The 26,260-nt window shown below is 47.5% G+C and overlaps 1 protein-coding gene across 1 annotated transcript in view; it reads left to right on the top strand.

Annotated features, from left to right (window-relative positions):
* SNX1 (sorting nexin 1) overlaps positions 1-26,260 on the top strand; it is a 40,306-nt gene that overhangs the window by 10,015 nt on the left and 4,031 nt on the right. The window contains exons 2-11 of the mRNA XM_074965933.1: positions 8,599-8,701; positions 9,933-10,069; positions 11,901-11,967; positions 13,157-13,200; positions 18,473-18,614; positions 19,402-19,480; positions 20,711-20,786; positions 23,295-23,408; positions 23,562-23,655; positions 24,452-24,657. Of these exons, the coding sequence (XP_074822034.1) occupies positions 8,599-8,701; positions 9,933-10,069; positions 11,901-11,967; positions 13,157-13,200; positions 18,473-18,614; positions 19,402-19,480; positions 20,711-20,786; positions 23,295-23,408; positions 23,562-23,655; positions 24,452-24,657 (1,062 nt within the window). The remainder of the gene's footprint in view (positions 1-8,598; positions 8,702-9,932; positions 10,070-11,900; positions 11,968-13,156; positions 13,201-18,472; positions 18,615-19,401; positions 19,481-20,710; positions 20,787-23,294; positions 23,409-23,561; positions 23,656-24,451; positions 24,658-26,260) is intronic.

A 26,260-nucleotide genomic window follows, 5' to 3' on the forward strand; every position in this document is an offset into this window, starting at 1 on the left:
TTTGGTCAGGTCCCAGTGAGGTTATCCTAACTTCTTAACCCTCTACAGGTGAAAGGGTTTTTCCTCTGGCCAGGAGGGATTTTAAAGGTGTTTACCCTTCCCTTTATATTTACGACACCATGGATTTATATAGAGGCAATATATTATCTATCCCTTTCTTAATGATTCCCAACATTCTAGTCACTTTTGACTGCTGCTGCATATTGAATGGATGTTTTTCAGAGAACTATCCACAATGACTCCAAGATCTTTCATGAGTGGTAATAGCTAATCTAGACCCCATCTAGTTGGGATTGTTTTCCAATGGGCATTACTTTGCATTTATCAGCATTGAATTTCATCTGCTCTTTTGTTGCCCAGTCACCCAGTTTTGAGATACTTTTGTAGCTCTTCGCAGTCTGCTTGGAACTTAACTATCTTGAGTAGTTTTGTATCTTCTGAAAATTTTGCCACCTCACTGTTTACCCATTTTTCCAGATCATTTATGAATCTTATGTAGGACTGGTTCCAGTACAGACCCCTGGGGGACACCACTATTTACCTCTCTCCAGTCTGAAAACTGACTATTTATTCCTACCCTTTTGTTTCTTTTTTTAACCAGTTACTGATATGTGAGAGCACCTTCCCTCTTATCCCATGACAGCTTACTTTGCTTAAGGGGCTTTGGTGGAGGGACCTTATTAAAGGCTTTCTGAAAAGATAAGCACACTATATCCCAGAGGTGGGCAAACTAGGGCCCATGGACAAACTACAGCCTGCAGGACCATCCTGCCCGGCCCCTGAGGTCCTGGCCTGGGAGGCTGACCCCCTCCCCAGCCACACTGCCGTGCAGCATGACACTCTGAGCAACAGGGCTGCAGAGCCTGGCCTGACCTGCTGCTCTGTGCAGTGTGGCTGCCTGTCCTGGTGCAGCTGCACTGCCAGCCACTGGTGTTCCAGGCAGCATGGGTGGGGAGTTGGATAGAGGGCAGGGGAGTTCGGGGGTGGACAGGGGTGTGGATAGGGGTCAGGGCGGTCAGAGGGCAAGGAACAGAGGTGGAATGGGGGCAGGAGTCCCAGGGGGGGGCAGTAAGGAAGGAGAGGAGGGGTTGAATGCAGTGGTGGTAGAGCAGTTAGGGGCAAGGGGTCTGGGGGCAGTTAGGGAGAAGGGGTGGCTGGATGGGGCAGGGGTCTGGGGGGGAAGGGGGGGAGTTAGGTGTGGGAGGTCTGGGGGCAGTCAGGGGACCGAGAGCAGGGGGGTGGATGGGGCAGGGGTCCTTGGGGGGCCATCAGGGAATGCGGGGGGTTGGATGGGGCAGGAGTCCTGGTGGGGGCCATCAGGACATGAGAAGCAGGGGGGTCAGATGGGGGCAGGGTCTGGGCCATGCCTGGCTGTTTGGGGAGGCACAGCCTCCCCAAACTGGCCCTCCATACAATTTCGGAAACCCGATGTGGCCCTGAGGCCAATAATTTTCCCAGCCCCTGCTATATCCACTGGATCCCCCTTGTCCACATGCTTGTTGAGCCCCTCAAAGAATTCTAGTAGATTGGTGAGGCATGATTTCCCTTTACAAAAACCATGTTGACTTTCTCTCCCCTCTTCCCCCCCCCCCCCCCCAACAAATTATGTTAATCTGTGTGTTAAGTTCCCTCTAAGCAGCGTGGACGTGCAACAGCCTATCAAGGGCCATACAGACGCTCAGGGCTGCGGCAGGGAAAGGTGCCTCTCCCCTGGCCCCAGCCCCAGAGCTGCAGCAGCCATGCAGAGACAGGGAGGCGGCTCTCCCCTTGCCCAGGAGCTGCTGCAGCCAGGGAGAGGGCTGCAGGGAGTCTTCTCCCCACCACGGCCCTGGAGCAGCCTACACCCCAAACACTTCATCCCTAGAGCCCTCTGCCCCAGACATGAGCACCCTCCCACATTCTGAACCCCTTGGCCCCACCCCACCACAGATCACCTCCATATTGGTGCACATAATTTTTTGCATGCATATGCAAAATGAGAGGGAACATTGTCCATGTCTGATTTTGTCCTTTTTACTATAGCTCTAGTCAGTTTGCCCCATACTGAAGTCAGGCTTACCAGCCTACATTTGCCAGGATCACTTGTGGAGCCCTTTTTAAAAATGGGTGTCACATTAGCCATCCTCCAATCATTTGGTACAGAAGCTGATTTAAATAAGTTACAAACTAGAGTATTTTCCACTGAATGCATCTGATGAAGTGAGTTGTAGCTCACAAAAGCTTATGCTCAAATAAATTTGTTAGTCTCTAAGCTACCACAAGTCCTCCTTTTTTTGTGAATACAGACTAACACGGCTGCTACTCTGAAACTAGAGTTAGTAGTTCTGCAATTTCGCATTTGAGTTTCTTCAGAGCTCCTGGGTGAATGCCATCTGGTCTGGGTGACTTATTACTGTTTATCAATTTGTTCCAAAACCTCCTCTAATGACTCCTACCAATCAGGCCCTACACCAGACTGAGGTGTGCTCAGAGGCTGCTGACCTCAGCACAAAACAGCTGGGGGGAGACAGGAGGAAGACCTTTCTGACAACCTCTCACCCAGTGGCTAGAGCACTCACCTGGGTTGTGGGAAACCACCAGTTCAAGTCCCCTTTCTGCTTGATCAGAATGGATTTGAGCAGGGATGTGCCACCTCTCCGGTGAGTGCCCTAACCTCAGGGCTATTGTCATTCTCACTTTTCTGGCCTAATTAAATAACCAAATTAAATGTTGTTGAAGTTGTTCCTCTTACTGTTTAAATTATTGGGCCAGTGAATGTGTAACCTAACCACTGGGCTATAGTCATCATCACTCAGGTGAATACCCTGAGTGCATGATGATGTCTGGAACTATGGGATTGTCTCCCTTTGCTGCAGCTTGATTTCCTCAAGACTTTCCTCCTCCACAGCACAGAGGCTGTCAGTGGGGAATGGGACCACGCTGTGTCCCTAGAAATCTATCTGTGTACTTCTGTCTCCCCAGCTCCTCCAGTTCAGTCACTCAGCTCTCAAGAGCCTGTGCTCCATCTGAGTTCCATGAGCTCATTGCACTGTATGTGCATGTACACTATTGCACTGAATGCAGCATGTACGATTATCTGCCTTGTGGGCAGGTAAAGTGGAGAATCCCCACTCTGCTGATATTTTTGCCTGCCTTTTCACTCTTGCAGGGGTTTGGGTTTTGGGGTTGTTTAGAATGTTTGTAGGTGTATCTGGCCCTCTAAACTCCCTGGTTTGCTGCTTCTGGTAGCTTAGGAGCTAGCTTCCTAATGCCTCTTCCCCCAAGTTAGCCCTACCCCCTTGTCAAGGGAACCTAAAGGGGCTAGGGATCGAAAAGTAGCAGGCAAGAGCCTCCTTAGTGAGCTCTCAGCCTAGCCAGGCAGGCTGCTTGGCTCAGCACACAGACCCCACACCAGATCTCACTATAATCTTTAATCAAGCAAGCACACAACAAACTGACAAGTTCACCCCCAAGGATCCTGTGGCCACCTCCTTCACCTGAACTCCATTGCAAGTCTCCAGTCTTTTCTGCTCCTGTTGAGCTCCTAGCTAAATGTGCTAAGGCAGACCTCTGCTGAGCAAAGTGTAGGAACCCTGCTATATCGCTGCAGGCCTGCATTGCTGTACTACAGCGTGCTGTAAAATCTGGTTCTGATCACTGCTAGGTACTTACACAGGCTGATTCCCATTGACTTCAGTTGGAGCAGTCCTGCCTACTAAAACAGCAATGTTAGTTTGTTTTAGCCACCCCAGTTTCACTGTTCTACGTGAAGCAACATGCATTCAGCTAGGACATATGCATTTGGACTCTTAAAATTCCAGCAGCCAGTTTAATCAGCAATGACTCAGTTGGCAGTGAGTTGGAACTGAGTGACTTTCTTTGGACCAAGCATTATAAGCAGAACCAGAGCTGAAACTTGGCTGTTATGCTGACGTCCATAGCAAAGTACACCCAGGAGAGGACTGCCTGTCTTGTTTCTGTTCTTTGTTCTGAGCTAAGCTCTTTGCCATGCCCCATTACTCTTCCATGTTCCAGCAAATAAAACAAATCTTCATGTGAGGCGCTAAACAAAGACTTCATCGCAAGGTAGTGCTCACATCAGGGGTCTGGGTAGAGTCTGACTTGCCATACTTACAAACCGCACAAGCCCTTATCTTCCCAAGGGGAGCATGCTACTGCTGAGCATGTGTTAAATCCAGCATCTCCAGTGAGTGAGCATAGGTGGGCCATCATGCACTGTGATGGGAGAATAGTGAAACCTATAGAAGTTACCAAAGCTACAGCTTAGTCAGTACTACAGTGTAGACATGGACACTACAGAGGAATATGAGTTGGAGATAGTAAAATCAATAGTACTCTTTAATAACAAACTAGATATAAACAAAATAGCTTGGCATCTTTAACAGACATGAGTTGGAACCTGATTACTTTAATAAAAAAAAACTCACTGTGATGCTGAGACATTTGAGCAGTTAGCGCTTCCCCTTCATTTAAGTAAGAGGTGGCTGCAGAGTACAAGAAACCAGTCTCTTGCTACAATCCTGCCTATGTCATCTATCTGTGCCCCTTCTTCCCTAGTTTAATGGTAAGATTAACTGCAGAAAAACAAGATCTGAATTGCACCTGCTTCAACAGAAGTCAATCACCACAGCATCCATGAAGAGAGCAGGGCTGGGGCTGAAGCGCCATAGGCCAATGCCTAGGGCTCTCCTGCCTGGAGTCACATGAGTACTGTACATGCGCATCTCAGCTTTTATGTAAATTTCTAGGCCTAATGTTTGTAAAGCAAAGCTGAAATGTAAACAATGCATTGGTGATTGCTAGTCTTCAGACAGCCCAAAACAATAGCTCTGAGGGGATGAGCTGCCCCATGCAGCTCAGTGAGGTGTTAATTCCAAGCCCCAGTGCTCTGGGGAACCCCACCAATGCACACTCTAATAGAGGACCCTGCATAAACCTTCTGTGGGTCACAAACTGAATGAGCCAGCAATGTGGTGGTAGCTGTTCATGCAGCTGCACCACTTATTAAGTGTCAGACACGGCAGGTACATTCCCTCTCTGCTTAACACTGACAAGGCCTCAGCTGGGGTACTGTGTCCACTTCTGGGCACCATGCTTCAGGAAAGAGGTGAACAAATTGGAGAGAGTCCAGAGGAGAGCAATAAAAATGAGAAGACTTGGAAAACCTAGCCTGTAAGGAAGGATTTTTAAAACGAAAAAAACCCCCAGAATAAATTTTAGTCTCTAAGGTGCCACAAGTACTCCTCTTCTTTTTGCAAATACAGACTAACACGGCTGCTACTCTGAAACCAGAAAAACTGTGATTAGTCTTGAGAAAAGACTACTGAGAGGGGACCTGTTAAGTCTTCAAATATATTAAGGGCTGTTGTAAAGAGGATGGTGATCAATTGTTCTGTATCCTTTGCAGATAAGGCAAGAGGTAATGGGCTTAATCTGCAGCAAGGAGATGTAGGTAATATAGCTGGAAAAGATTTCCTAATAAGGTAGTTAAGCACCAGAATAGGCTTCCAATGGAGATTGTGGCATCCCTGTCATTGGAGGCTTTTAAGAACAGGTTGGATGAACACACCTGCCAGGGATGCTTTAGGTTTACTTGGTCCTGCCTCAGCAGAGGATACTGGACTTGATGATCTCTTGAGTTCCCTTTCAGCCTGACACTTCTATGATTGAGTCCCTCTGCAGCAGGTCCAGCCCACTCCCACTATGGCTGTGGGAGTATCTGCTTGGGCAAGTTACTGGGATTTCCCCTTGATGCCACCTGTGCATCTTGAGGTGAGAGGGACCCTTGCTGCTCTTGAAGGTGAGCCCATGCTGCTTTTCTTGCCTTTTTGGAAGGGCAGGAGGGCCTCCTTCCCCCACCCATACTCAGTGGGAGTGGCCCCATTGCACAGGGCTGGCCCCACAGCAGGGAGCCCATGCCATGGTATAGCTAAGGGTCTGGATTACCTTAAGCCAGCCCTGGGACAGATGATCTCAGCAAGGGCACAGTGTGTTCTGTTGCTGTAGAATGTCTTCTTTCTAGCAGGTGGCAGAGTGGAGCAGGGAGCTAAAGTGCTCATTGCCACTCCATCTTTGGTTGGGCTGAAACTCTCCACTCCAGTTTCAAGATCCCTGATCTGTTGATAAAACCTCATGGTAAGGTGGTTAGACACTACTGATGTTGGTTATTTCCACTTTCAGTTATCTGTCTTTGGATAGCATGGTCTCTGCTGCAAAACCGTGTTGTGCTGCAGGTATACAGGCAGGTGCCAGCAGAAATGCACTATACACAGTGCCACAACTATGCCTCATGTTAGAAGAGCAGGCTCTGAAGACAATATCGCCGTACCTTCATGTAAATGTTCAGTAACAGCAAAGGAAAGTGTATAAAGGCTATATGGGCATAACTGTCCAGAAAACCAGTATCCAGAGGCTCAAGGGTCCTCTCGTTAGGCCAAGCTACGCCTCAGTGTCTGGCTCCACCTCTGTAACTGGGACCACCAGTCACTGTAATTGCCTCTGACCCAGCCAGGATCTAAAACTAATTGTCGGGTGCATTTTTATTTCCTCCCTTGTGAACTCTCTAGAGACTAAGGACTTAAATTTGTTAGTCTCTAAGGTGCCACAAGTACTCCTTTTCTTTTTACGGACTTCATTGTGGTGGAAGTATAGGACTACTTTTAACATGTAACTAGCTACTTGGCATACTGGTTTCCCTGGGCAGACTTTCATCTTGCCTTAGACCACTCTGTGTTGCCAAGTCACTGTCTCTTGCCTATTGAGTAGCCTGCTCAAATGGCAGTATTCTGTGTGCTGTGGGTGGAGCAGCCCTGCAAACTCATTCTTGTGAGTCACAAGGTTGGACTGGCCCTGTTGACAGCTCAGTACTAACTGACACTGCAAAGTGCAGGTGGGGGTTGGAGGGGGGGGCAACTTTCAGAAAGAATGAGCTCCCTGGGTTTCAAAAGGAACATTATCCATAGTGATGTGTATGTGCCTTGTGTTAGGGCTTGGTGTCAGCTTCAAAAACTGGCACTGTGCATCGCATGGCTTTGAAGTGAAATCTCTAAGCACTTGGGACAGAAATTCTGGACAGTGCAGCCTTCTCTGCCTTTGTAGAATTGTTCTAGGAGAACAGATTACTGGCTCCCTGGTATAGATCTGGCTCCAAACCATGCCCGGTGAGCAGGACATGCAAATAGATCCATAGAATGGCCGTTTTTCTCTTTCTTTGTGTAGCAGTCTGTGGTTGGTGTAATGGATAGAAACCCACTGATCTGAAAACATAATCCTGTTTGCTTCACAACTGGCCTCTCCTGCACTTCAGGAAATGACCCTTGACCAGGTAGCGACACTTGAGCACTGTCTACATTAGCAATCTCAAGTCACTGGTATCCTGACCACTAAAAAGGCCTGCTCTGAACATAGCTGACTGCATAGTAGTGAAAATACTCGAGCTTCACCATTGCTACCAGTGGATCTGCCAGGCCTGGAATTATAGGCACTAACTTGCCCAGTGTATGTAGAGTCCAATGCTGAGCAGTGCATGGTGCATTTAAACTCTGACCCTGTCCGTGCATCTTTGAAATGGTACTAGTCATATCTATGTGTAAATAGCTGTCTGCACCATCTGACTAGCATGGACAGTGCCTTCTGATATGTCCTTTATTTGAGGACTGTATATTTGATTCTTTGGAACAGGGGATGAAATAGGAGCTTGCTCTGTCCACCCCACACATCGACCTGGTATTACAGTGCCTCCAGGAAGAAACAGTGTCTTCTGGGGATGTTATCAACAGTGCTGCTGTTACAGCAGGCAGTGTCTCATAGTGGCAGGAGGGTGGTCTCTGTACATACCTGTCCTTGCTGGTCAGGAAAACCTACTAAATCTTACTTGCTGCAACTATTTTCAACACCTAATACCGCTGCTGTTGCAGCTATAGTGCAGAGAGGGTCTAAGAACTCACTTGTGGCAGGAGTGCAGAGGCTCTGAGCAAATGTAATCTTCCTCTGCAACTCTTCCTAACAGAGCAAGAACAAAATCCAGTGACACAACTTGTAAATCGAATGGTCATAAGGTAGAGGTGCTGGAAGTACCTGGAGCTTGGCTGTATTGATTGCCCATGCTGTTCCTTGCACAGATCCTTTTCCTCCATTACTTTGAGTTCTTCCTTGCAGGCTTTAATGCACTTCTGCATCCCATTTCTAAATCCGATTAGCAGTAAGGTGACCAAGCATGACCATGTGGCAGGAGCAGCAGAGTGACAGCTGTGTGAAATCAAACCACATCTTCTGGGCTGAATGGTGTGGTTGGGGCCAGCCTTAGGGAAAATGGTATCCTGGGCGAACTTGTATTTTGGAGCTCCAGTCCCCACTGCCTCCCATGGCTCTCCACGTCCATTGCACTGAGCTCTTTCTGTAGCCTTGCACTCCAGGCCCATCCCATTCCTTGCCTCTTGACCATGGCACCTAGGTCAGTCACCCACCTGTAAGGCCAGCCCTGGTTGGGGTATGGGAGAGGGAGGTTTGGCTGGGAACTGGAACACTCCTCTTATTGGCAGGTATAAGTGATCTCTGTGCAACTCGTGATGTTCATACTGACTGCCACTCTGCTTTCAGAGCAAGCCCCAGTCACCCAAGAGGGAGTCTCCTCTCCCAGTGAATAGCAGCTCTAAAGAAAATGGGGTTCGTGTGGAACAGGATGATCAGGACCTATTTGCAGGTAAGCTTCCCTGCGCTCTGTGCAAAGCACAACTCAGGCTTTTTCCAAGTAGGGTGAGAGGTGACTGCAGCCACTAGATAAGAGCTAAAAGCTGCAGGAGGCTTGTCATTACTTAATTATGTTTAAATACCCAGTGGAGGAGGGGATCTGGTAAGGGTGGCACCTGCCCCTTCCGTGCATCTGCTTATGTTCCTTTGAAAATGGAAACAGTAACAAGCTCTCCTGGCCTCTCTGGGAAAGCTGGGTACAGGTTTCCTTAGTGCTGCCTTAAAGGGGCAGCTCTAAATTGTAGTGGGAAAACTACTGGCCTGTGGCAACTGCCTGGAGAAGCCTAAACACCAAACTCTAAAGAATGTAAGCATTGTGATCTGCTGCAGTGTCCTTCTGGAGTGTGCAGGCAGAGCAAGTAGCATCTGGAGCTTAGGGTTCCCAACCAGCTGTGGAGTGAAAGTAACACATGGGTCAGTTTAAACTGTTGCTGTTCAGAATCCTGTGACTGTCAGTGGCATGGACAGTACAGCTACTTGTAGACTTCTGAAGCAGTCCCGATGGCACTAGAGCTGCTCACTGGGGAGGAGAAGCCAAAAGTGACAGAGGTCCTCAGCTCCTTGCAGCAGCCAGGAGGCTGGAAAGATTGCATGAAGCACTTCCACTCTCCAGTGGCCAGCATAAGGGCTCCAGACTTGGCAGAAGAGTGCACCAAAGCAGTCTCCATGGAAAGCATCCTGGTAGGGATCTCAGAACTATTGCTCTACGAGTAGCAGGGAATAAACTCCCACCAGGGAGGGTGCCAGGAGCAGGTGCCATTCAAGAATCTATTCTACCATTCCAGCTGCCCTTGCTGTTCCCCTCTATGTACAGCCAAGCAGAGGGGAGTATGGCCTAGCATAAGGTAAGAACTGGTGCCCTGGCCAGTATGAGCAGAAAAGAGCCGTTCACTGGGCTGATGGCTTGGTCACTCTCTCTCTAAAAAGTGAGGGGCGGGGGGGGATTAAAAACTCCATAAGGTGATAGCACTACTGGAAGCCAAAGCCAAGCCCTGGGCATATAGGTGTTCAGGGGAAACTTCCTCCAAGAGGTGAACACTGTCAAATACCTACATGTGTAAAGTCTTGAGACTGGGGAGTATAATACTGCCTGGAACAAGAGCTCTACTAGTTTCTCTGGAACCAGGTGACTCAGATTAGAAAAGCTACAGACTCCCTTGGTGGTGACCCTTGTGCCTTTGCAGATGCCACGGTGGAGCTATCTCTGGACAGTACCCAAAACAACCAGAAGAAGGAGCCTGCCAAAGTGTCCAGCCCTGCCCCTCCTCTAGAAGTAGCAGCAAGTTCCTCTTCCAAACACCAGCCAAAGAGCTACGAGGAGGTGAGAATTACTACTTCCATGCTGGTTGCCTTCTGTCCAGTTCACCTCTGCCAGTCTGGGACTGGCGTCGGAAAGTAGTGGTTTGCATGTGATTGAAGGGTAAAATGTCAGGGGCACTTCCCCCAAAGCTGGTTAACTTGAAGGGGGCTCAGATTCCCTTGAACTTAATTATCCTCTCCCTGCGAGATGGCAATGCCTGCTGGCTGAGAGCAGGACACTGCTGAAAGCTTCCGCAAGGATGGAGTGTCACTCACTTTGTCACTCACTTCAGGGACAAAGGTCAGCCCGAGTGAGTGACCAAGTTGTTGCTCATTGTGGACGTGCAGTGCTGCTGTCAGATGACCACTTCTAATGCTGCAATACTGGCTCAATACAAAGTTGCTTGTAATGGTGTCATAGATTTCACTACCATCCCTTCGTGGGGCACCTCCACAGGTGTCAGGCCTCAGGCCTTTACCTCTTCTGGTATGCAACTCTGCAATTTGTGTACTCTGCTAGGGACCTGGGTTACAGTCCCTGGTACCAACTGTGCTTGATTCAGCTGGGCTAGGACCTGCCTGAGTTTCTCTTTGCAAGCCTGTGTCTGCATATATTTGCAGACAGACAAACCACTTCTCAAAACAAAGCATGACTTGATTTGCCAAAACGGTTATACAGTGCTTAGAGGTGACTTTAAAGTAACAGACCTGCATGCATATTTCCAGGGCAGATAGTATAATTGCTTGTTTCCATTACCTATTTGCCTTCCCATCCAGAAGGGTGAGCAGCTTTTCTTTATTGTAAAAGTCTGTCTCCCTGCAAGCCAGCTTTAACATAGTCTCCTTATGTCTGTAGTATGCAGGCTGGGCTCTCTGACCCTGTCTCAGCAGCGAGGGTATGATTATAAATAAAGGCCAAATGAAGTACCTCTGTAGTGCTGTGTGGGAGAAGAGACTCTAATTTGGACAGAGGACCCATTTTCCTCTAGAGGTTTGCTTTGTTCAACGCCTCCTATTTCTCCCCGCACACACCTGTCCAACCGTGGACTGATCTCTCTGGCAGGATGATGGGTGCAGTAGCAGGGTCTCTAGTGGGAGAGTCCTTTAGCCTGGAGAAGGGGTCTCTGAATCTCAAGTGCCACTTCAGTGTTATCTTTTCCTAAAGTGGTGCAGTACAGCTGGAGATGCTGCTCACTGAACCAATCAGTTGCCTCCTTTCACATTTTAGACTGAAGCGTACTGAGGACTAGTTTTGCAGCCTTGCTCCATCCAGCCACTTGTGTGCTGCTCCTGTGACCTTAGGAGGTTATGGGGGTTTAAGATTCCTATGGGACAATCCACAGGTGGCATACCTGGTGTAGTTGGCTCTGTTCCATCCTCTATCCCAGCCTGTGTGGTAGGGGATATGGTGGAAGTGCCACTCCAATATAGTTATCCCAGGCTGCCATACTGGTTCTTGGGGGTACCCTACACAGCCAGGTGCAATGTAATACAGCCTTGAGGCTACTCTGTCACACTTTCCCACAAGGTCAGAAGAATGAAATGGTGTCAAAACTGCCTTTGTGCCCAGCATGAGATCCAGGAACCAATTTGGGTGGATCAGAAGAGTGGGATGAACTGTAGTAAACTGCATTTGATGTGGCTTTGCGTTTCTGGGAACAGTCTGCAGGTCCAGCACTAAGCTTCTGTCTGTGCTGTTAGACAACAGCTCAGCTTTGCCCTGAGGAACTTGTAATCTAAACACCAGATAAGCACGTCTGAATATTTAATGATTTGGCATGGTTTGAGGCAGGCTGAAACCTTAATCTGGGATTGTACTGACTTGCTATATGTACTCTCCTCTTCCTAAACAGCTGGAGGAAGAGGAACAGGAGGACAAGTTTGAGCTGACTGTGGGAGTAAGTGACCCAGAAAAAATCGGTGAGTCTATGCACAATGTATAGTGTGCATGGAGGTAAGATGGAGTCTAGAAGTGGAGCTTAGCAGGATGTAGTGCAGCCAATCCACTATCTTCCCTCCTGAATACACCACCAAGTCCCACTCCTATCCATTCCCAAAATGTCAGTCTCTTTGGTTTGCTTTCTTGCTGGTGGCTGGTTCTGGAGACTCCTCTGTACCTACCAACTTGAGCTTTTAGTAAATGCATTGCACTCAATGGCTGATAGCCTGACTTAGCAGCATATCTTCTAGCTTTATTGTAAAGAGGATGCCTGCCTGCCTATCAGTGGATGGCTATTCAGATAGGAGCTCTCCATTAGAGAGACTGGTAGTTCAGGGCATATAAGGACTAAAACACCAGTGATGGCAGAGTCTGTAGGACCCACGCTGCACCCAAAGGATGTTTCTGAGAACCAGCATCAAGGCTGACAGCACCCTGATCTTGGACAGCACAGTGGCCTCCTGCATTGGTGGGTGGTTTTTGGTGGAATCAGTAGCTCAGGTATCCACTAAACTGGCTAGGTCAGGAGTCTGGACACAGATCTTGACCCATTCACCAGTCAAAGTCATCTCTAAAGCAATTACTCCTATAAGAAGGAAGGGTGTAGAAGTGTTTCCCTGCAGCTGGAGCACTGTAGATAGCCGCTTAGTTTCACTAGAAGAAAGTGAAGTGTCTGCTTTGGTTTAATACTCTGGCTATGATGGAATCTCTGAAAAGGCAGATCACATGTAGCTAAGGGGTAGGTTAGCAACTAGCTTCCTTCTAAATAGGTTGCCTCCTGTTCCATACAGCCACTGAATTGTTCACGCTTAAACAGATGTGTGGAACTAGCCCAAATGCTGGCAGGGCAACAAATGATTAATTGTCAGTGTGTCCAGCTCTCTTCTCTAGGAAATACAAAGAGGGCTCTGCAGCATCAAGCAGCCAGATCTGTTAACTGGCAGGAATCCAGCAGCTCCTATAATGTGAGCTGCAGCATGCCTTTGGGCCCATACTGTCAATGGGCTAACTGAGCCCACGAGCTGTCCAGAAGTTCTAAATGCAGCAGGTTGGAACACCATCCCCTGCTTCAGAAAGGGACTAGTGTGTATATATACAAAGCATCGGTAGGAAATAAATTGTAAATAGTCTGTATGGAGAACTAATCTTGCTTTCTTGACTTTTCTGTAGGGGATGGCATGAATGCATACGTAGCCTACAAAGTCTCAACACAGGTACGTGTACGTCTAATAAGGGAAGAAGCCCCTTTCCTCCACTGGGATTTTACGAACCCTTTCTTCACTCTGCAATTGCTGAGATCAGTGTAAGGCAGTTAAGGTAGAATCTTGGGCTATTTCCCTACAAAATGTGAAGTCTTCAGCAATCTCCTTCATAGGTCAGACTTCTGCTCTGCATGTTGTCCCCAAACTGCTGTAGCTCCTTCTGTAACCCCTTAGTAGCCTGGCAAAACAATGATGTACTGAAGACCTAAAAACTGGCTCAGTTTTTGCAAGCTCTCTAGGGCTGACTCCTTATTCCCTTTTTGCACAATGAAGGATCAGTCTAGCTACTGTTTGTTCTCCTCTATAAAGCTGCACAATGTGTCTCTCTCTTACGTCAGATTTCACTGGACTGTCAGACACCAGCTCCATGCAGGATAATAAGGGGGCTTTACTGTTACTTGGCAGAAAGCCAGTTCAAAGAGCCTGTTGGGAATGAGTTCTGTACACAAACCCTGTCTAAATATTCTCTCCTTTTTGAAGAGGCTCTGAAACCGAAGCTAGGCATGTTTAAAACCCCTCTTTTCTCCCCTCCTCCTCCCCCAGCCCTGCCAGCAACCTCTACCATCCCCATGTGTAGAAAGAATAGTAAATATGGCAGGCAACTAGCTTGGCTTAACAGTAGAAATCCTTGGTGATCACACACACACACACACACACACACACTTATGAGAAGTGGAAGATTGGACAAATGACCAGGGAGGAGTATTAAAAATATTGTTCAGGCATGCAGGAGTGAAATCAGGAAGGCCAAATAACACTTGGAGTTGCAGCTAGCAAGGGATGTTAAGAGTAACAAGAAGGGTTTCTACAGGTATGTTAGCAACAAGAAGGTCTGGGAAAGTGTGGGCCCCTTTCTGAATGAGGAAGGCAAGCTAGTGACAGAGGATGTGGAAAAAGCTAATGTACTCAGTGCTCTTTTTTTGCCTCTGTCTTCACAAACGAGGTCAGCTCCCAGACTACTGCACTGGGCAGCACAGTATAGGGAGGAGGTGATCAGCCCTCTGAGGAGAAAAGTGGTTCAAGACTATTTAGAAAAGCTGGACGAGCACAAGTCCATGGGGCCGGATGCGCTGCATCCGAGGATGCCAAAGGAGTTGGCAGATGTGATTGCAAAGCCATTGGCCATTATCTTTAAAACTCATGGCAATCGGGGGAGGTTCCAGATGACTGGGAAAAAAGGCTAATGTAGTGCCCATCTTTAAAAAAGGCAGGAGGAGGATCCAGGAAACTCTAGGCCAGTCAGAATCAACTCAGTTCCTGGAAAAATCATGGAACAGGTCCTCGAGGAATCAATTTTGAAGCACTTAGAGGAGAGGAAAGTGATTGGGAACAGTCAGCATGGATTCACCAAGGGCATGACTTGCCCGACTAACCTAATTGCCTTCTGTGATGAGAACTGGTCCTGGATGAGGGGAAAGCAATGGATGTGGTGTTCCTTGACTTTAGCAAAGCTTTTGACACTGTCTCCCATGGTATTCTTGCCAGCAAGTTAAAGAAGTATGGGCTTGATTGAATGGACTATAAGGTGGATAGAAAGTTGGCTAGATCATCAGGCTCAACGGGTAGTGATCAATGGCTCCATGTCTAGTTGGCAGCCAGTATCAAGTGGAGTGCCCCAAGGGTCGGTCCTGGGGACAGTTTTGTTCAATATCTTCATTAATGATCTGGAGGTCGTCATGGATTGCACCCTCAGCAAGTTTGCAGATGACTCTAAACTAGGAGGAGTGGTAGATATGCTGGAGGGTAGGGATAGGCTACAGAGGGACCTAGACAAATTAGAGGATTGGGCCAAAAGAAATCTGAGGTTCAACAAGGACAAGTGCAGGACTCTGCACTTAGGATGGAAGAATCCCATTCATTGCTACAGACTAGGGACCAAGTGGCTAGGCAGCAGTTCTGCATAAAGACCTAGGGGTTTCAGTGGACAAGAACCTGGATGAGTCAACAGTGTGCCCTTGTTGACAAGAAGGCAAACGGCATTTTGGGCTGTATAAGTAGGAGCATTGCCAGCAGATGGAGGGACATGATTATTCCCCCTCTATTCAGCATTGGTGAGGCCTCATCTGGAGTACTGTGTCCAGTTTTGGGCCCCACACTACAAGAAGGATGTAGAAAATTGGAAAGAGCCCAGCAGAGGGCAACAAAAATGATTAGGGGGCTGGAGCACATGACTTATGAGGAGAGGCTGAGGGAACTGGGTTTATTTAATCTGCAGAAGAGAATGGGGGGGGGAGATTTGATAGCTGCTTTCAACTACCTGAAAGGGGGTTTCAAAGAGGATGGATTTAGACTGTTCTCAGTGGTAGCAGATGACAAAACAAGGAGTAATGGTCTCAAGTTGCAGTGGGGGAGGTTTAGGTTGGATGTTAGGAAAAACTTTTTCACTAGGAGGGTGGTGAAGCACTGGAATGGGTTACCTAGGGAGGTGGTGCAATCTCCTTCCTTAAAGGTTTTTAAGGTCAGGCTTGACAAAGCCCTGGCTGGGATGATTTAGTTGGGGATTGGTCCTGCTTCGAGCAGGGGGTTGGACTAGATGACCTCCTGAGGTCCCTTCCAACCCTGACATTCTATGATAAGCTAATAGGAGTTGCACTTGGCCTGTACAGGGATAGGAGCTCTTTGTGGGGGGGAAAGAATGCTGCCAGGAATGGTGTTTGTGGCACAGTAGGTGGCTTTCCCTCAGTCAGCCATGACCCAATGGCTCAGTTTGTTATGAGGGAACCTTACAGGCTGATATAAGGAACTCAGGCTCTGCTCACTTGACACTGAAGAGCCACTGCCCTTTCCCTGTTCCTGTAAAGGCATGAAGAGTACTAACAACTCCAGGTTAGTTAACTCTACACCACTGTGGGGCTGCTGACTGCTTTGCAGAAATGAATGAGTCCCTGCCCCAAAGTTCACTACCTGATATCCCTCATGAGAAGTGACTGTCCTAAACAAGTCCTGGGGCAATAGGGGAGCAGCAATTAATAGTGTATTGGCTTGGACACATCTTCCTGCTTCCCCTCTTGTGGCTTTAAAAACTGGAAGAATGATTTAAAACAGGCCAGCTATGCACTGGTTATATCTCAATGGCTTCAAGCAGGCTATTGCCCAAGCTTGCCAACCCAGCTGAATTACTGTCACCTCTGTCAATTACTACTTTCTCCACATAGGTATCCTAGCCAAGCCTTAAGGCATGAGCTATATATAATGACATCTGTTTTTGAGGAATGGCATGACTATACCTTTCTGCAATTCTGTGTCAGAGATCTGTGACCATGGGCAGACTACAGTCTTGTTACACTGAAATAACTGTCCTCTTGCTGACCCGGGGGGAGGAGACATGACAACTTCCTGTCCTGAGTGCAGTGCCTCTTCCCAAACCAAACACACCCACTTCTTGTCTGTATAGCCAAGGCTAGTGAAATACGTCACAAATCGTAAATACTTTGGTGACATTTGCATCTTCCCCATCTGTTGGGGATTTTATGCTCTGGTAGCACTAGTAACTCGCTGTTGCTCAGTTAACTACCTAAAAGCTGCTGTTGTGTGGTACCTTCTTTAAACAGCATGAGTTCACTGGGAGTGAAGGTGAGTCTGAAGATTGTAATTGGTGAACAGTAATACTCGGTAGTGTCCAGAGAGCCCATAATTGTAGAGCCAGTCCCTACTCCAAGGAGCTGTCAGTTGAAGACAAGTTGCACGTGTGATGGCAGCCATCTTGCATAGCACCAGAAATCTCATGCTACAAACCTGAATCTCTACAGCGTGAGCTGCAGAGCCAGGCTTTCAAACTGAGATGCTCATCTTCTGGGTTTGGCACAGAGGGGACACACATGCGTTGACCAGTATTCTCATACTGTGTGTGATCAAGACAATAGATGTGATTACTGTATCTGTTACTGTAACACAGGGGTGGGCAAACTTTTTGGGCCAAGGGCCACATTGGGGTGGGGAAACTGTATGCAGGGCAGGGAGTTGGGGTGCAGGGTGTGGGAGGGGGTGTAGGGTTCAAGAGGGGGCTCAGGGCAGGCTCCCTGCCTGCCCTGGCCCCGCACTGCCCAGGAAGTGGCTGGAGCCATGTCCTTGCACGGGCCGGGGGGGAGGGGTGGCACAGAGCACTGAGCGCTGCCCTTGCCATGCCTCCAGGTACCTCCCCCAAAGCTCCTATTGGCTGCAGTTCCCCATTCCTGGCCAATGGGAGCTGCAGGGGGTAGTGCCTGGAGGCAAGGGCAGTGCATGGAGCCCTCTGCCCCATCCCCAGGCTGCAAGGATGTGGTGCTGGTAGCTTCTGAGAGCTGCACGGGGGGGCAATCCCATGGGTCAGATCCAAAGCCCTGAGGGGCCGGATCCAGCCCGCAGGCCGTAGTTTGCACACCCCTGCTCTAACACCACTTCTGCTGCCTGCCCTGCAGGCAGGGCTGTCCCTTGGGGGGGGGGGGGGTGCAGGGCTGGGGGTAGAAGTGATAGATTCATCTCTTCCAGGACCGACCACACTAGCCCATGGGGCTCCCCCAAAGTGTGGAGTCTGAAGCAGTTGCCCTACACAGCTCTGCCCACAGGCTTACAATTCCATCTTTTCAGCTGCTGATGCTTAACACTGAAAGGCTGTGTTACTATAGAAAAGAACTTGGCAAGTCAACAGTCACTCTAACAAGAATTTGCTCAAAGCCATTCACTCTTCCTTGTACATGACTGACTGAGGGATGACAGCAACACAACTCTCAAGCCCTCCATGTGTGCATCCCAACAGCTTGGTCTTATTATTTCTATCTTCCCATGTGTTACTTGTCAAGCTTTGTAAGCTCTCTGAAGAAATATGGAGCAAATTTCTGAGGTGCTATAAATGACTCTAAAGGCTAACAGGAGCTCACTGGCAAAACTGCTGTGCCATGAGACTTAACACAACTATAGAGCTATCCTGTCCTCAGATGGTCTTAACACTGCTATTTAGAGGATAAGTGACTCTTCAGTAACAGTTTCTTTTCAGTCTTGCTTGAGTAAAGAGGCTCAAGCTTGCCAAAATGAGCTAATGTAGATTGTGTTTAAGTCTTGGTGGGTGGGGAATGCTGAAGGATAGGAGAGGCCACTCTTGGCTCTTGTAGGAGGGAAACTGTCCTCTCCTGGCTAAGATGCTCAGTGAGGAAGGGTAAAATGTTAGCTGAACATCCTGTAAAGGAGTTCTTGGCTAGATCAGCTGTACTGTATTTAGTCTTGTTTGACTCTTGTCTTTCTCCTGCAGACCAGTTTGCCAATGTTCAGGAGCAAGCAGTTCTCTGTGAAAAGGAGATTCAGTGACTTTTTGGGTCTGTATGAGAAGCTATCGGAGAAGCACTCTCAGAATGGATTCGTAGTCCCACCACCTCCAGAAAAGAGCTTAATAGGTGAGGGTGATGTCCAGAAACTCTGCCAGTCAATGCAATTAATTCTAAACCTGAGGTGAGCTGTTAGCTTTCCATGAATATGCACTAGTGCATTGGGTTTACTGGCAGGCATGTTCTCTCAAACTGCAAAACAGAGACAAATCCTGCAGAATATTAGTGGGAAAACAAATCTTGCGTTCGTAAGAGCATCTGCCACAGAATCTGGATTCTGAGTAATGATCATCTGGCTTAAGAGGCAGTCAGAACAGTCTCTGGTCAAGTGCTCAACCTTCAAATGTAAACTCTTAATCTGTCAGTAGCTTTGGAGAAGCTATTAATAAATAACTTCTGACAAACCTAAAATTTTCTCTTGGAGCAACTTGTGAACAGCGTGGCAAACATTTGAATAAATAGCCTTAATAAATAAATAAAATTATTCACATTGCTGTAGTTTTCTGTACACAGAGTTGGTCGTGTGTACCACATTACGTACACTTGAACTTAGAACATCGTCACTGACTTGCTTTTCTCTTCAGGATCCAGATCGGTTACCCCTCTCTCAAACCCTGCACAGGCTTGTTCCATCTCATTCCATGCATGTGGCTTTTCTCCTTGTATCTGCTTATCTGGCAGCATCCCCTCGTCCCTTCCCAGCCTTGCTGCTGTTACAGGATCCTCTTGCTGCCTCAGAGGAAAGATGTTTCTGATCGATCTGCCATATTTGTTACCTTTCCCTGAAGCATCTGTGTCTGTCTGAAAGTACCCAGTGCTTTTCAAATAAAGTAGTGTCTCCTGTCTGTCATTCCAGGAATGACCAAAGTGAAAGTTGGGAAAGAAGACTCCTCCTCTGCGGAGTTCCTAGAGAAGAGACGGGCTGCTCTGGAAAGGTATGGGCCATTGCCTCTGAGATGCTGTCCTTGGGAGAGCCTGCCTCTTCAGTGTAGCTACCCCTAATACAAGCAGAGATTCAGAGGGGAAGCTTTCAAGGAAGGGTCAGTGAGATGTCTCCTGAGTATGGACACAGGCTAGCAAAGCTCACTGACCTAAATGGGAATCAGCTCAAACCCCCGTCTGGGTTTTTAATACATTGTGAGATGACTACAGCAAGACGAGACCCCATCACTTCAGCCAACTGTGTTCACCTCGGTTACAGGAGATCCTGTATAGTACAGACAGGTTCTAGACATCAAAGGGCACTAGTTCCAATGTAGGTTACAAAATTTGTTTAAAAACAGAAATGGCTCTCCTCTAAAACCAAACGTAAAGTAGTAAATGAATGCCCAGGAGGCTTATAAACTGGGCAGGATTGGGGTAGGGAAGAATTCATTATGGAATTGTTAACCATCCTTGGTAGATGGCAGTGAAACTGGGGTGTTCAGCCTTGTCTGGATGGAGGGTTAGTGTGCAGCAAGCTGGGCTGTAAATGTACAGCCCACTGCATGACCCTGCTACTATGCATTTAAAAACTCCCTAGTGCACTTTGAGCTACTCCCATTTAAAATGTTCCCTGAGGAGATCGTTGTGTGCAGTAGCAGGGTCCATGAGGCCAGCTAGTGCACCGCATGCTAGGCTGCTATAGATGTATGCACTGTTTGCCATGCACTAACTCGGTCTAGACAAACCCTTAATCTTGCCAAAGGAGGCCTCTGATCTTAGTCACATGCAGACTGACTCCTAGCGTTCAGAACTGTGGTGCAGCTCAATCTTCCAAAGTTCGGGAATATCAGGAACACAATGGATTCTTTGAATCCTTGAGTCAAGATTGGTCTCTTTAAATCTACTAGAGCTCTACCATAATTTATGGGCTAGAGTCAGGAATTATTTGGTGAAATTCTGTGAGCTGTGACACGAGTCAAGACTAGATTGTAATGGTCCCTTCTGTATGTAATCTGTAAGGAACAGATCTCTGGGTGGGAACAGCTTGTTAGCCTACAGTTGGCTTGCTGGTCCTGTCTTGGTGGCTAAATTGCACTTTACCAGTTCTGTTATAACATGCTGTACTGATTCCATGCAGACTTCACTTGAGGCTTTTTATAACTGCTAGTAATGATAGAGGTAAAGGAGGAAAGTCTGGATAGACCAAATGACTTGTTTACTAATGCATTTTCACTCTATAGGTACCTTCAGAGAATAGTCAACCATCCAACCATGCTGCAGGACCCTGATGTCAGGGAGTTCTTAGAAAAAGAAGAGGTTCGTATAGGGCTTGGCTACACTTGCAGATGTAGAGTGCTTTGGGTTAAACCGGCCTTTGTACAGCGCAGTAGGGAAAGCGCTGCAGTCTGTTCACGCTGCCAGTTGAAAGTGCACTGGTGTGGCCATATTTTCAGCACTTGCAGTAGCATTGGGAGCAGTGCATTATGGGCAGCTATCCCAGCATTCATGTGGCTGCAGCGTGCTTTTAAAATTGGGAGGGGGGTGGGGTGGAGTGTGTGTGTGTGCGCGCGTGCGGTGTGAGAGAGTGGGGTTTTGGGATGCTGAGTGTCAGCATGCTGTCTTGTAAGTACAGAACCCCCTGCCTCCCCCACCTCTCACTCAAAGCAAATATTAGCTGTTTGTTTTTTTTTCTGAGCTGATAAGCAGTTGGCACTTTGAAACGGAGCTTTGAAAGGGCTACTTCTGCATTCCTGCCGGAGTTTACAACAAAGACAAGAGGCAGCTTCAGTTAATGGGATTATGGGATGTTTCTGGAGGGCAATCAGAGCACTGTAACCTAACTCCTGGTTCACACTGACACTAAGTCTCACCCAATATGCAGTAAACCTTATCCCTCTCAGGGAGGTGGAGTACCAGCAGCACTCTAACCACGGAGTTATGTGCCTTGCCATTGTGGACGGGGAGTGAGTTAGAGCGCTCTAGGCAGCTTTATTGCAGTATAATGTGAAAGTGTAGCCAAGGCCATAGAAAATGCATAAATACAGCTGCAGGTATTCTGGAAGTGTATTGCGGTTGTCTACCTACATGTCTTAAGAGGATTCAAATGAAACTACACACTTCAGGAATTAGTTAAGTAACTTTCACTGTTAGGGTGTAACATTCTACATCTTTCACTTGAGTGTCAAAGCTATCTACACTTTTGCCTTTTCACTTATTTTGCACAGATTATAAGAGGTCTTCTCAACACATAGTAATTACAAGAATCAAATTCTTTCAACTTCTACAAAAACAAAGTGGGGATAAATGCCTAATCATGTGGTGAAATCACACATCTAGGACTTAGGAGACCAGACACCTGGTCTTGCTGCCACTGACTGACCTTGAGCAAGTCATGCAGAGTCTCATTCAGAGGCTGATCTCTGAATGCGCTCCAGAGACCTTAGGGTGGCTAGTTTCGAGTTACTGGGAAAAGGGAATGCTTTCATAAGATGGTAGGGTAGTCCTTGGTCTTTGAAAACATGCAGGCATGAGATCCAAGCTGTCCAGGTGCTTGAGCTGCAGCTGGCTGCCCAGTGTTGGCCAAAGTCAAATCAACAGACTCGCTAGTCTCAAACTATGAAATGCTCAAAAGAAATCGGGTGGATGGGGGACTGTGACTCACTCTGCTTTACTGCACTGTCTCTTGGATCATAAGTCTTAAAAGTTCTTTTCTAGCTAAAGTGACTCAGTGTTACTCTGGGGCTCCGCACTTATTCCTGTATCATGTGCTCAATTCACAGCTAAACCTCTGTGCCATCCCAGCAAACTTGCCCTGGTATTTGATTCAAGCTGTGTTCTCTTCTTGTCAGATCAAATGATTGACACTCACACTTTATAAAGGAGGGTGCACAAGTGCAACCAACTGATATAGTAAATGATGCATGAGCAATAAAATCTGGCTCCATATTAGCCGTTTTGGTGCTGTAGGGCCAATGGGAATAAACTTTTTAAAATTAAACAATGATTCCACTCATGGAAGTAGAATTATTCATTGTAGAACCACCTTCTCAGCTGTACACGACTGCATGTATAGTCCCCTTGGTAAGACGATCTATGCTAGACTTTGAGCTGGTTTTCCAGACCTGAAGGAGAGCTCTGTGTAGCTGAAAAGCTGCTCTCTTGCCAACAGAAGTTGGTCCAGTAAAAGAGATTCCCTCATCCACCTTGTGTCTCAAATATCCTGCGACCAATACTGCATACAACATATGCCAGACTCTGATGACTGAGTCATGAGCTCGCTTCTGAGGGTGGGATTGACAGAGGTAACCTGGTCAATCAGCAAGCAGTTAACTGAAATTTAATCTCCATTAAAATACTAAAAGTCTGAGTTTCAAATGAGCATGCCAGTCATAGCAGGGTTTCCTAATGACACTCTGCAACATGCCAGGGGATTTAGACTGTTCTAAGATAGCAAAGCTCTTGCTTCTGGCACTGTGCAGACAGTAAATCTTCAAACATTGCCCTGAGGCCCCATGTATGCCTCCTGATTCTTGGAGATCCACTCCAGAGCGTTTAAATTCTGAGTGACTTGAACTACAGAAAGCTATATAACCAGAAAACATACTAGCAAATGCAAATTCGTACCTCTAAATTACAGGCAATGTGTCATTTAACTAGCCTTATCCAGAACTAGTCTCCTGAAGTGCACTGACTCAGTTCCCAATCAGTCATTGCAATGATTATCATGGAGCCAGTCAATCTAGTGTCCATGTGGTACTATGATCAACATAACCAGGAATTCAGTCACTATAGCAAACAACCAAAGGCTTTTTGATCTCTCTACAGCTGCCCCGAGCAGTAGGCACCCAGACACTGAGTGGAGCAGGTATACTAAAGATGTTCAACAAAGCCACTGATGCTGTCAGCAAAATGACCATCAAGATGAATGAATCAGACATCGTAAGTAGTCAGTGGCATTTCTCCGTGGGCAGCCTCAAAGAGGGAAAACGGGTTGGCTAAGACCCAAATATAACCTTGCAACCGTTCGTTCAGTCCTCGTTCATGCCATGAGAATGTGTGAACTCGCCTCAGTTGTGGATTTGTCCATTTCAGTGGTTTGAGGAGAAACTTCAGGAGGTGGAGTGTGAGGAGCAGCGCCTACGGAAGCTACATGCTGCAGTAGAAACGCTAGTCAACCACAGGAAAGGTAATGGGGTCTCTGTCTCAGAACTCGCAGCTTGAACTATAGACACTGCTGAGCTTTGACTTTGTGTGGGGGTTGAGATCTGCTCATCACTAGCACCTGCTCTGCATTATGGTGCTTCCCTCCTAGAGTTACCTTTGCTAATACCATGTCTGCAGTGGGTAGGAAAACAGAGCTGGAAGGGGTGGGAGAATACATCTGGCCTGTAAAATCTCCTGGTCAGGAGGCATGATGTGCAGCAGAGAAGGGGCAGAATCAGTAAGGTTAAATAATGTCCTGATCTGGATTCAGAGGCTGCTGCTGTAATTGAATAAATTCCAATTCCAGCTTCTCCTGACTCCTAAGAAGCTGTTCATTCTGCTGCTTTTCATTGTGAGCTCTCTGAAGGGCAACTATATGCAGTGCGGAGCAGCAATTTCACTCTTTCTTCACATAGAAATATACAAAAACACATAGTGGCTGCCTGGGATCTGCATCTCTAGTGTGTCTGGCCTCCTACTTTATTTCTCTGCCAACTTTTCCACTCTTGCTACTAGCTACAGGCACCTAGCCCTTCCCCGTCAAAGCCCCAAGAGGCAGTTGATTCCTGCTGTGGGATCACTGGCTCTTTTCAGTTGACCACATGGGTGGTCAGAAGGCAGTTGTGTTGGTAACTAAATCAGAGATAAGCAACCTTTAGCCTTCTCTCCCCCTACTCTGGGCTAATCTTTCTAGTTGGGTTGTCACTTTATTGGCCACTGCTTCACTTTGAGTGCTCTGCAGTCAGCTGTATTTACACTCCTCTCATTCCATCCACTAGAGTTAGTACTGAACACAGCACAGTTTGCAAAGAGTTTGGCCATGCTAGGGAGTTCAGAAGACAACACAGCCCTGTCTCGGGCACTCTCCCAACTGGCTGAGGTGGAAGAGAAGATAGAACAGCTGCACCAGGAACAGGCCAGCAATGACTTCTTCCTCCTGGCTGAGCTCCTGAGTGACTACGTTCGCCTTCTCTCAGTTGTAAGGGTAAGCAATCCTCACATCCTGTCCATTGCAGGCAAACCTTTGGCATCTTGCCACAGGAGTAGAGCAGGGCTGGCCAGAACATGGCCCTTGGAGTTGGGACAAGCCAGGAAGTGGCCACCTTCATTCTTAATGTGGAGTGCAGGCCCAGACTACAGGTTCCAGAACTATGTGCCAACAGCATGTAGGATCAAGATGCAACACTACATGCTGGGCCCTGTAGATCACTATCTGAGCCTTGGTCTGGCTGCATTTCATACAGGGACCTAGAGTCTGTGCTGTTGCTTTGTAGTACAGCTGAGGAAACTGTTCTACCTGAGTTAATATAAACCATGTGTAGCTCCCATAAAATTCACTATGGCCCTTGGCTGGGCAAGGTGGGACAGGCCTGCTGTAAAGCTTGTGCTGCAAGAGCCCAATGCACTGACCTGGTAAATGTTCTTCATGGGCCAAGCTTAGCTCTTCTAGAATTCTCCCCTCTGACCCATGCAGTCAGCCTCAGGATGCATTACAAACTGGTACAAAGAACAAAGTCCTAGAGTAGCTGGGAGCCCAGGAAAGGGATTGGCTTCATTAGCCATTGGCACAGAACGTGGAGCCCAGGTGGTATCTGGGGCTCAGCTCATTTTAAAGATTTCCTTTTCTTGCTGCTGTTCTAGATTTCTCACTTCCACTTATGCCATTTTGTCCAATCTTTGCAAACTGTTATAAATTGCTCCTTCCCGTCTCTCTCCTTGACAGTGCCGTACACTGCGTTGGGAGTCCAGAGAGGAAGGCTGGCTTGGTGGTTAGGGTGTTCGCCCGGAGCTTGGAAGACCTGGGTCCTAATCTGGGCTCTGTCTCATACTGTGACACCTTACGCAAGACACTTAATGTGTCTGGGCCGCAGTTCTATCTGTCAAATGGGGCAATAGTGCATACTTAGGAGGGAATTGTGGGGGATAAATACACACAAACTGAGCTGAGAATTCAGACACTTCCTGTATAAGTTTAAGATGTTGTCTGGGTTCTAACTGTGTTGTAGGGAAGATGTATTGACTTTTTGCTGGGGGAAATCTCCAGCAGGAAGGTCAGGATTTCTACACCTTTGTTTCCCCCCTAAGTTGTCTTTATCCTTCAGTGTCTGAAATGCTCTTGGGCTTTTACCAAAGCCCAAGTAGTTTGTCTCCTGTGTTCTGAAATGGGTGCTAACCCCCCACTCCTGACCAACGTTGGTGAGGGTTATCTGTTCACAGGCAGCTCTTGCAGATCACCTGATACCAAACATACCACTAAAGCATATGGTCAACACCCAGGTTACAGATCAGTACCTGAATGGCCAGAGTTTGAAATGCTGATTTCCATAAATCCTACTGGAAACAATATGAGCTGCAGGTACTTGGCACCTTTGAAAATTAAGCATTTAACTCCAAGCACTTGGGTTTGAAAGTGCTGGCTGAGTCCTGGGACAGCTTATCTGTGAAGCCTTAAAGATACTGGGGCAAGGGGCCTGCAGGGAGGAATAGCCTGTCCCAGTCACTTACATGTGCCCTTGCTGCATGGGATTAGCATCTGCCTCATGATTGGAAATGTCACTTGTGACATCTAATGGAAGAGCCACATTCTG

This window comes from Natator depressus, chromosome 10 (assembly GCF_965152275.1).
Source record: "Natator depressus isolate rNatDep1 chromosome 10, rNatDep2.hap1, whole genome shotgun sequence".
In the NCBI taxonomy this organism is placed as follows: Eukaryota; Metazoa; Chordata; order Testudines; family Cheloniidae; genus Natator; species Natator depressus.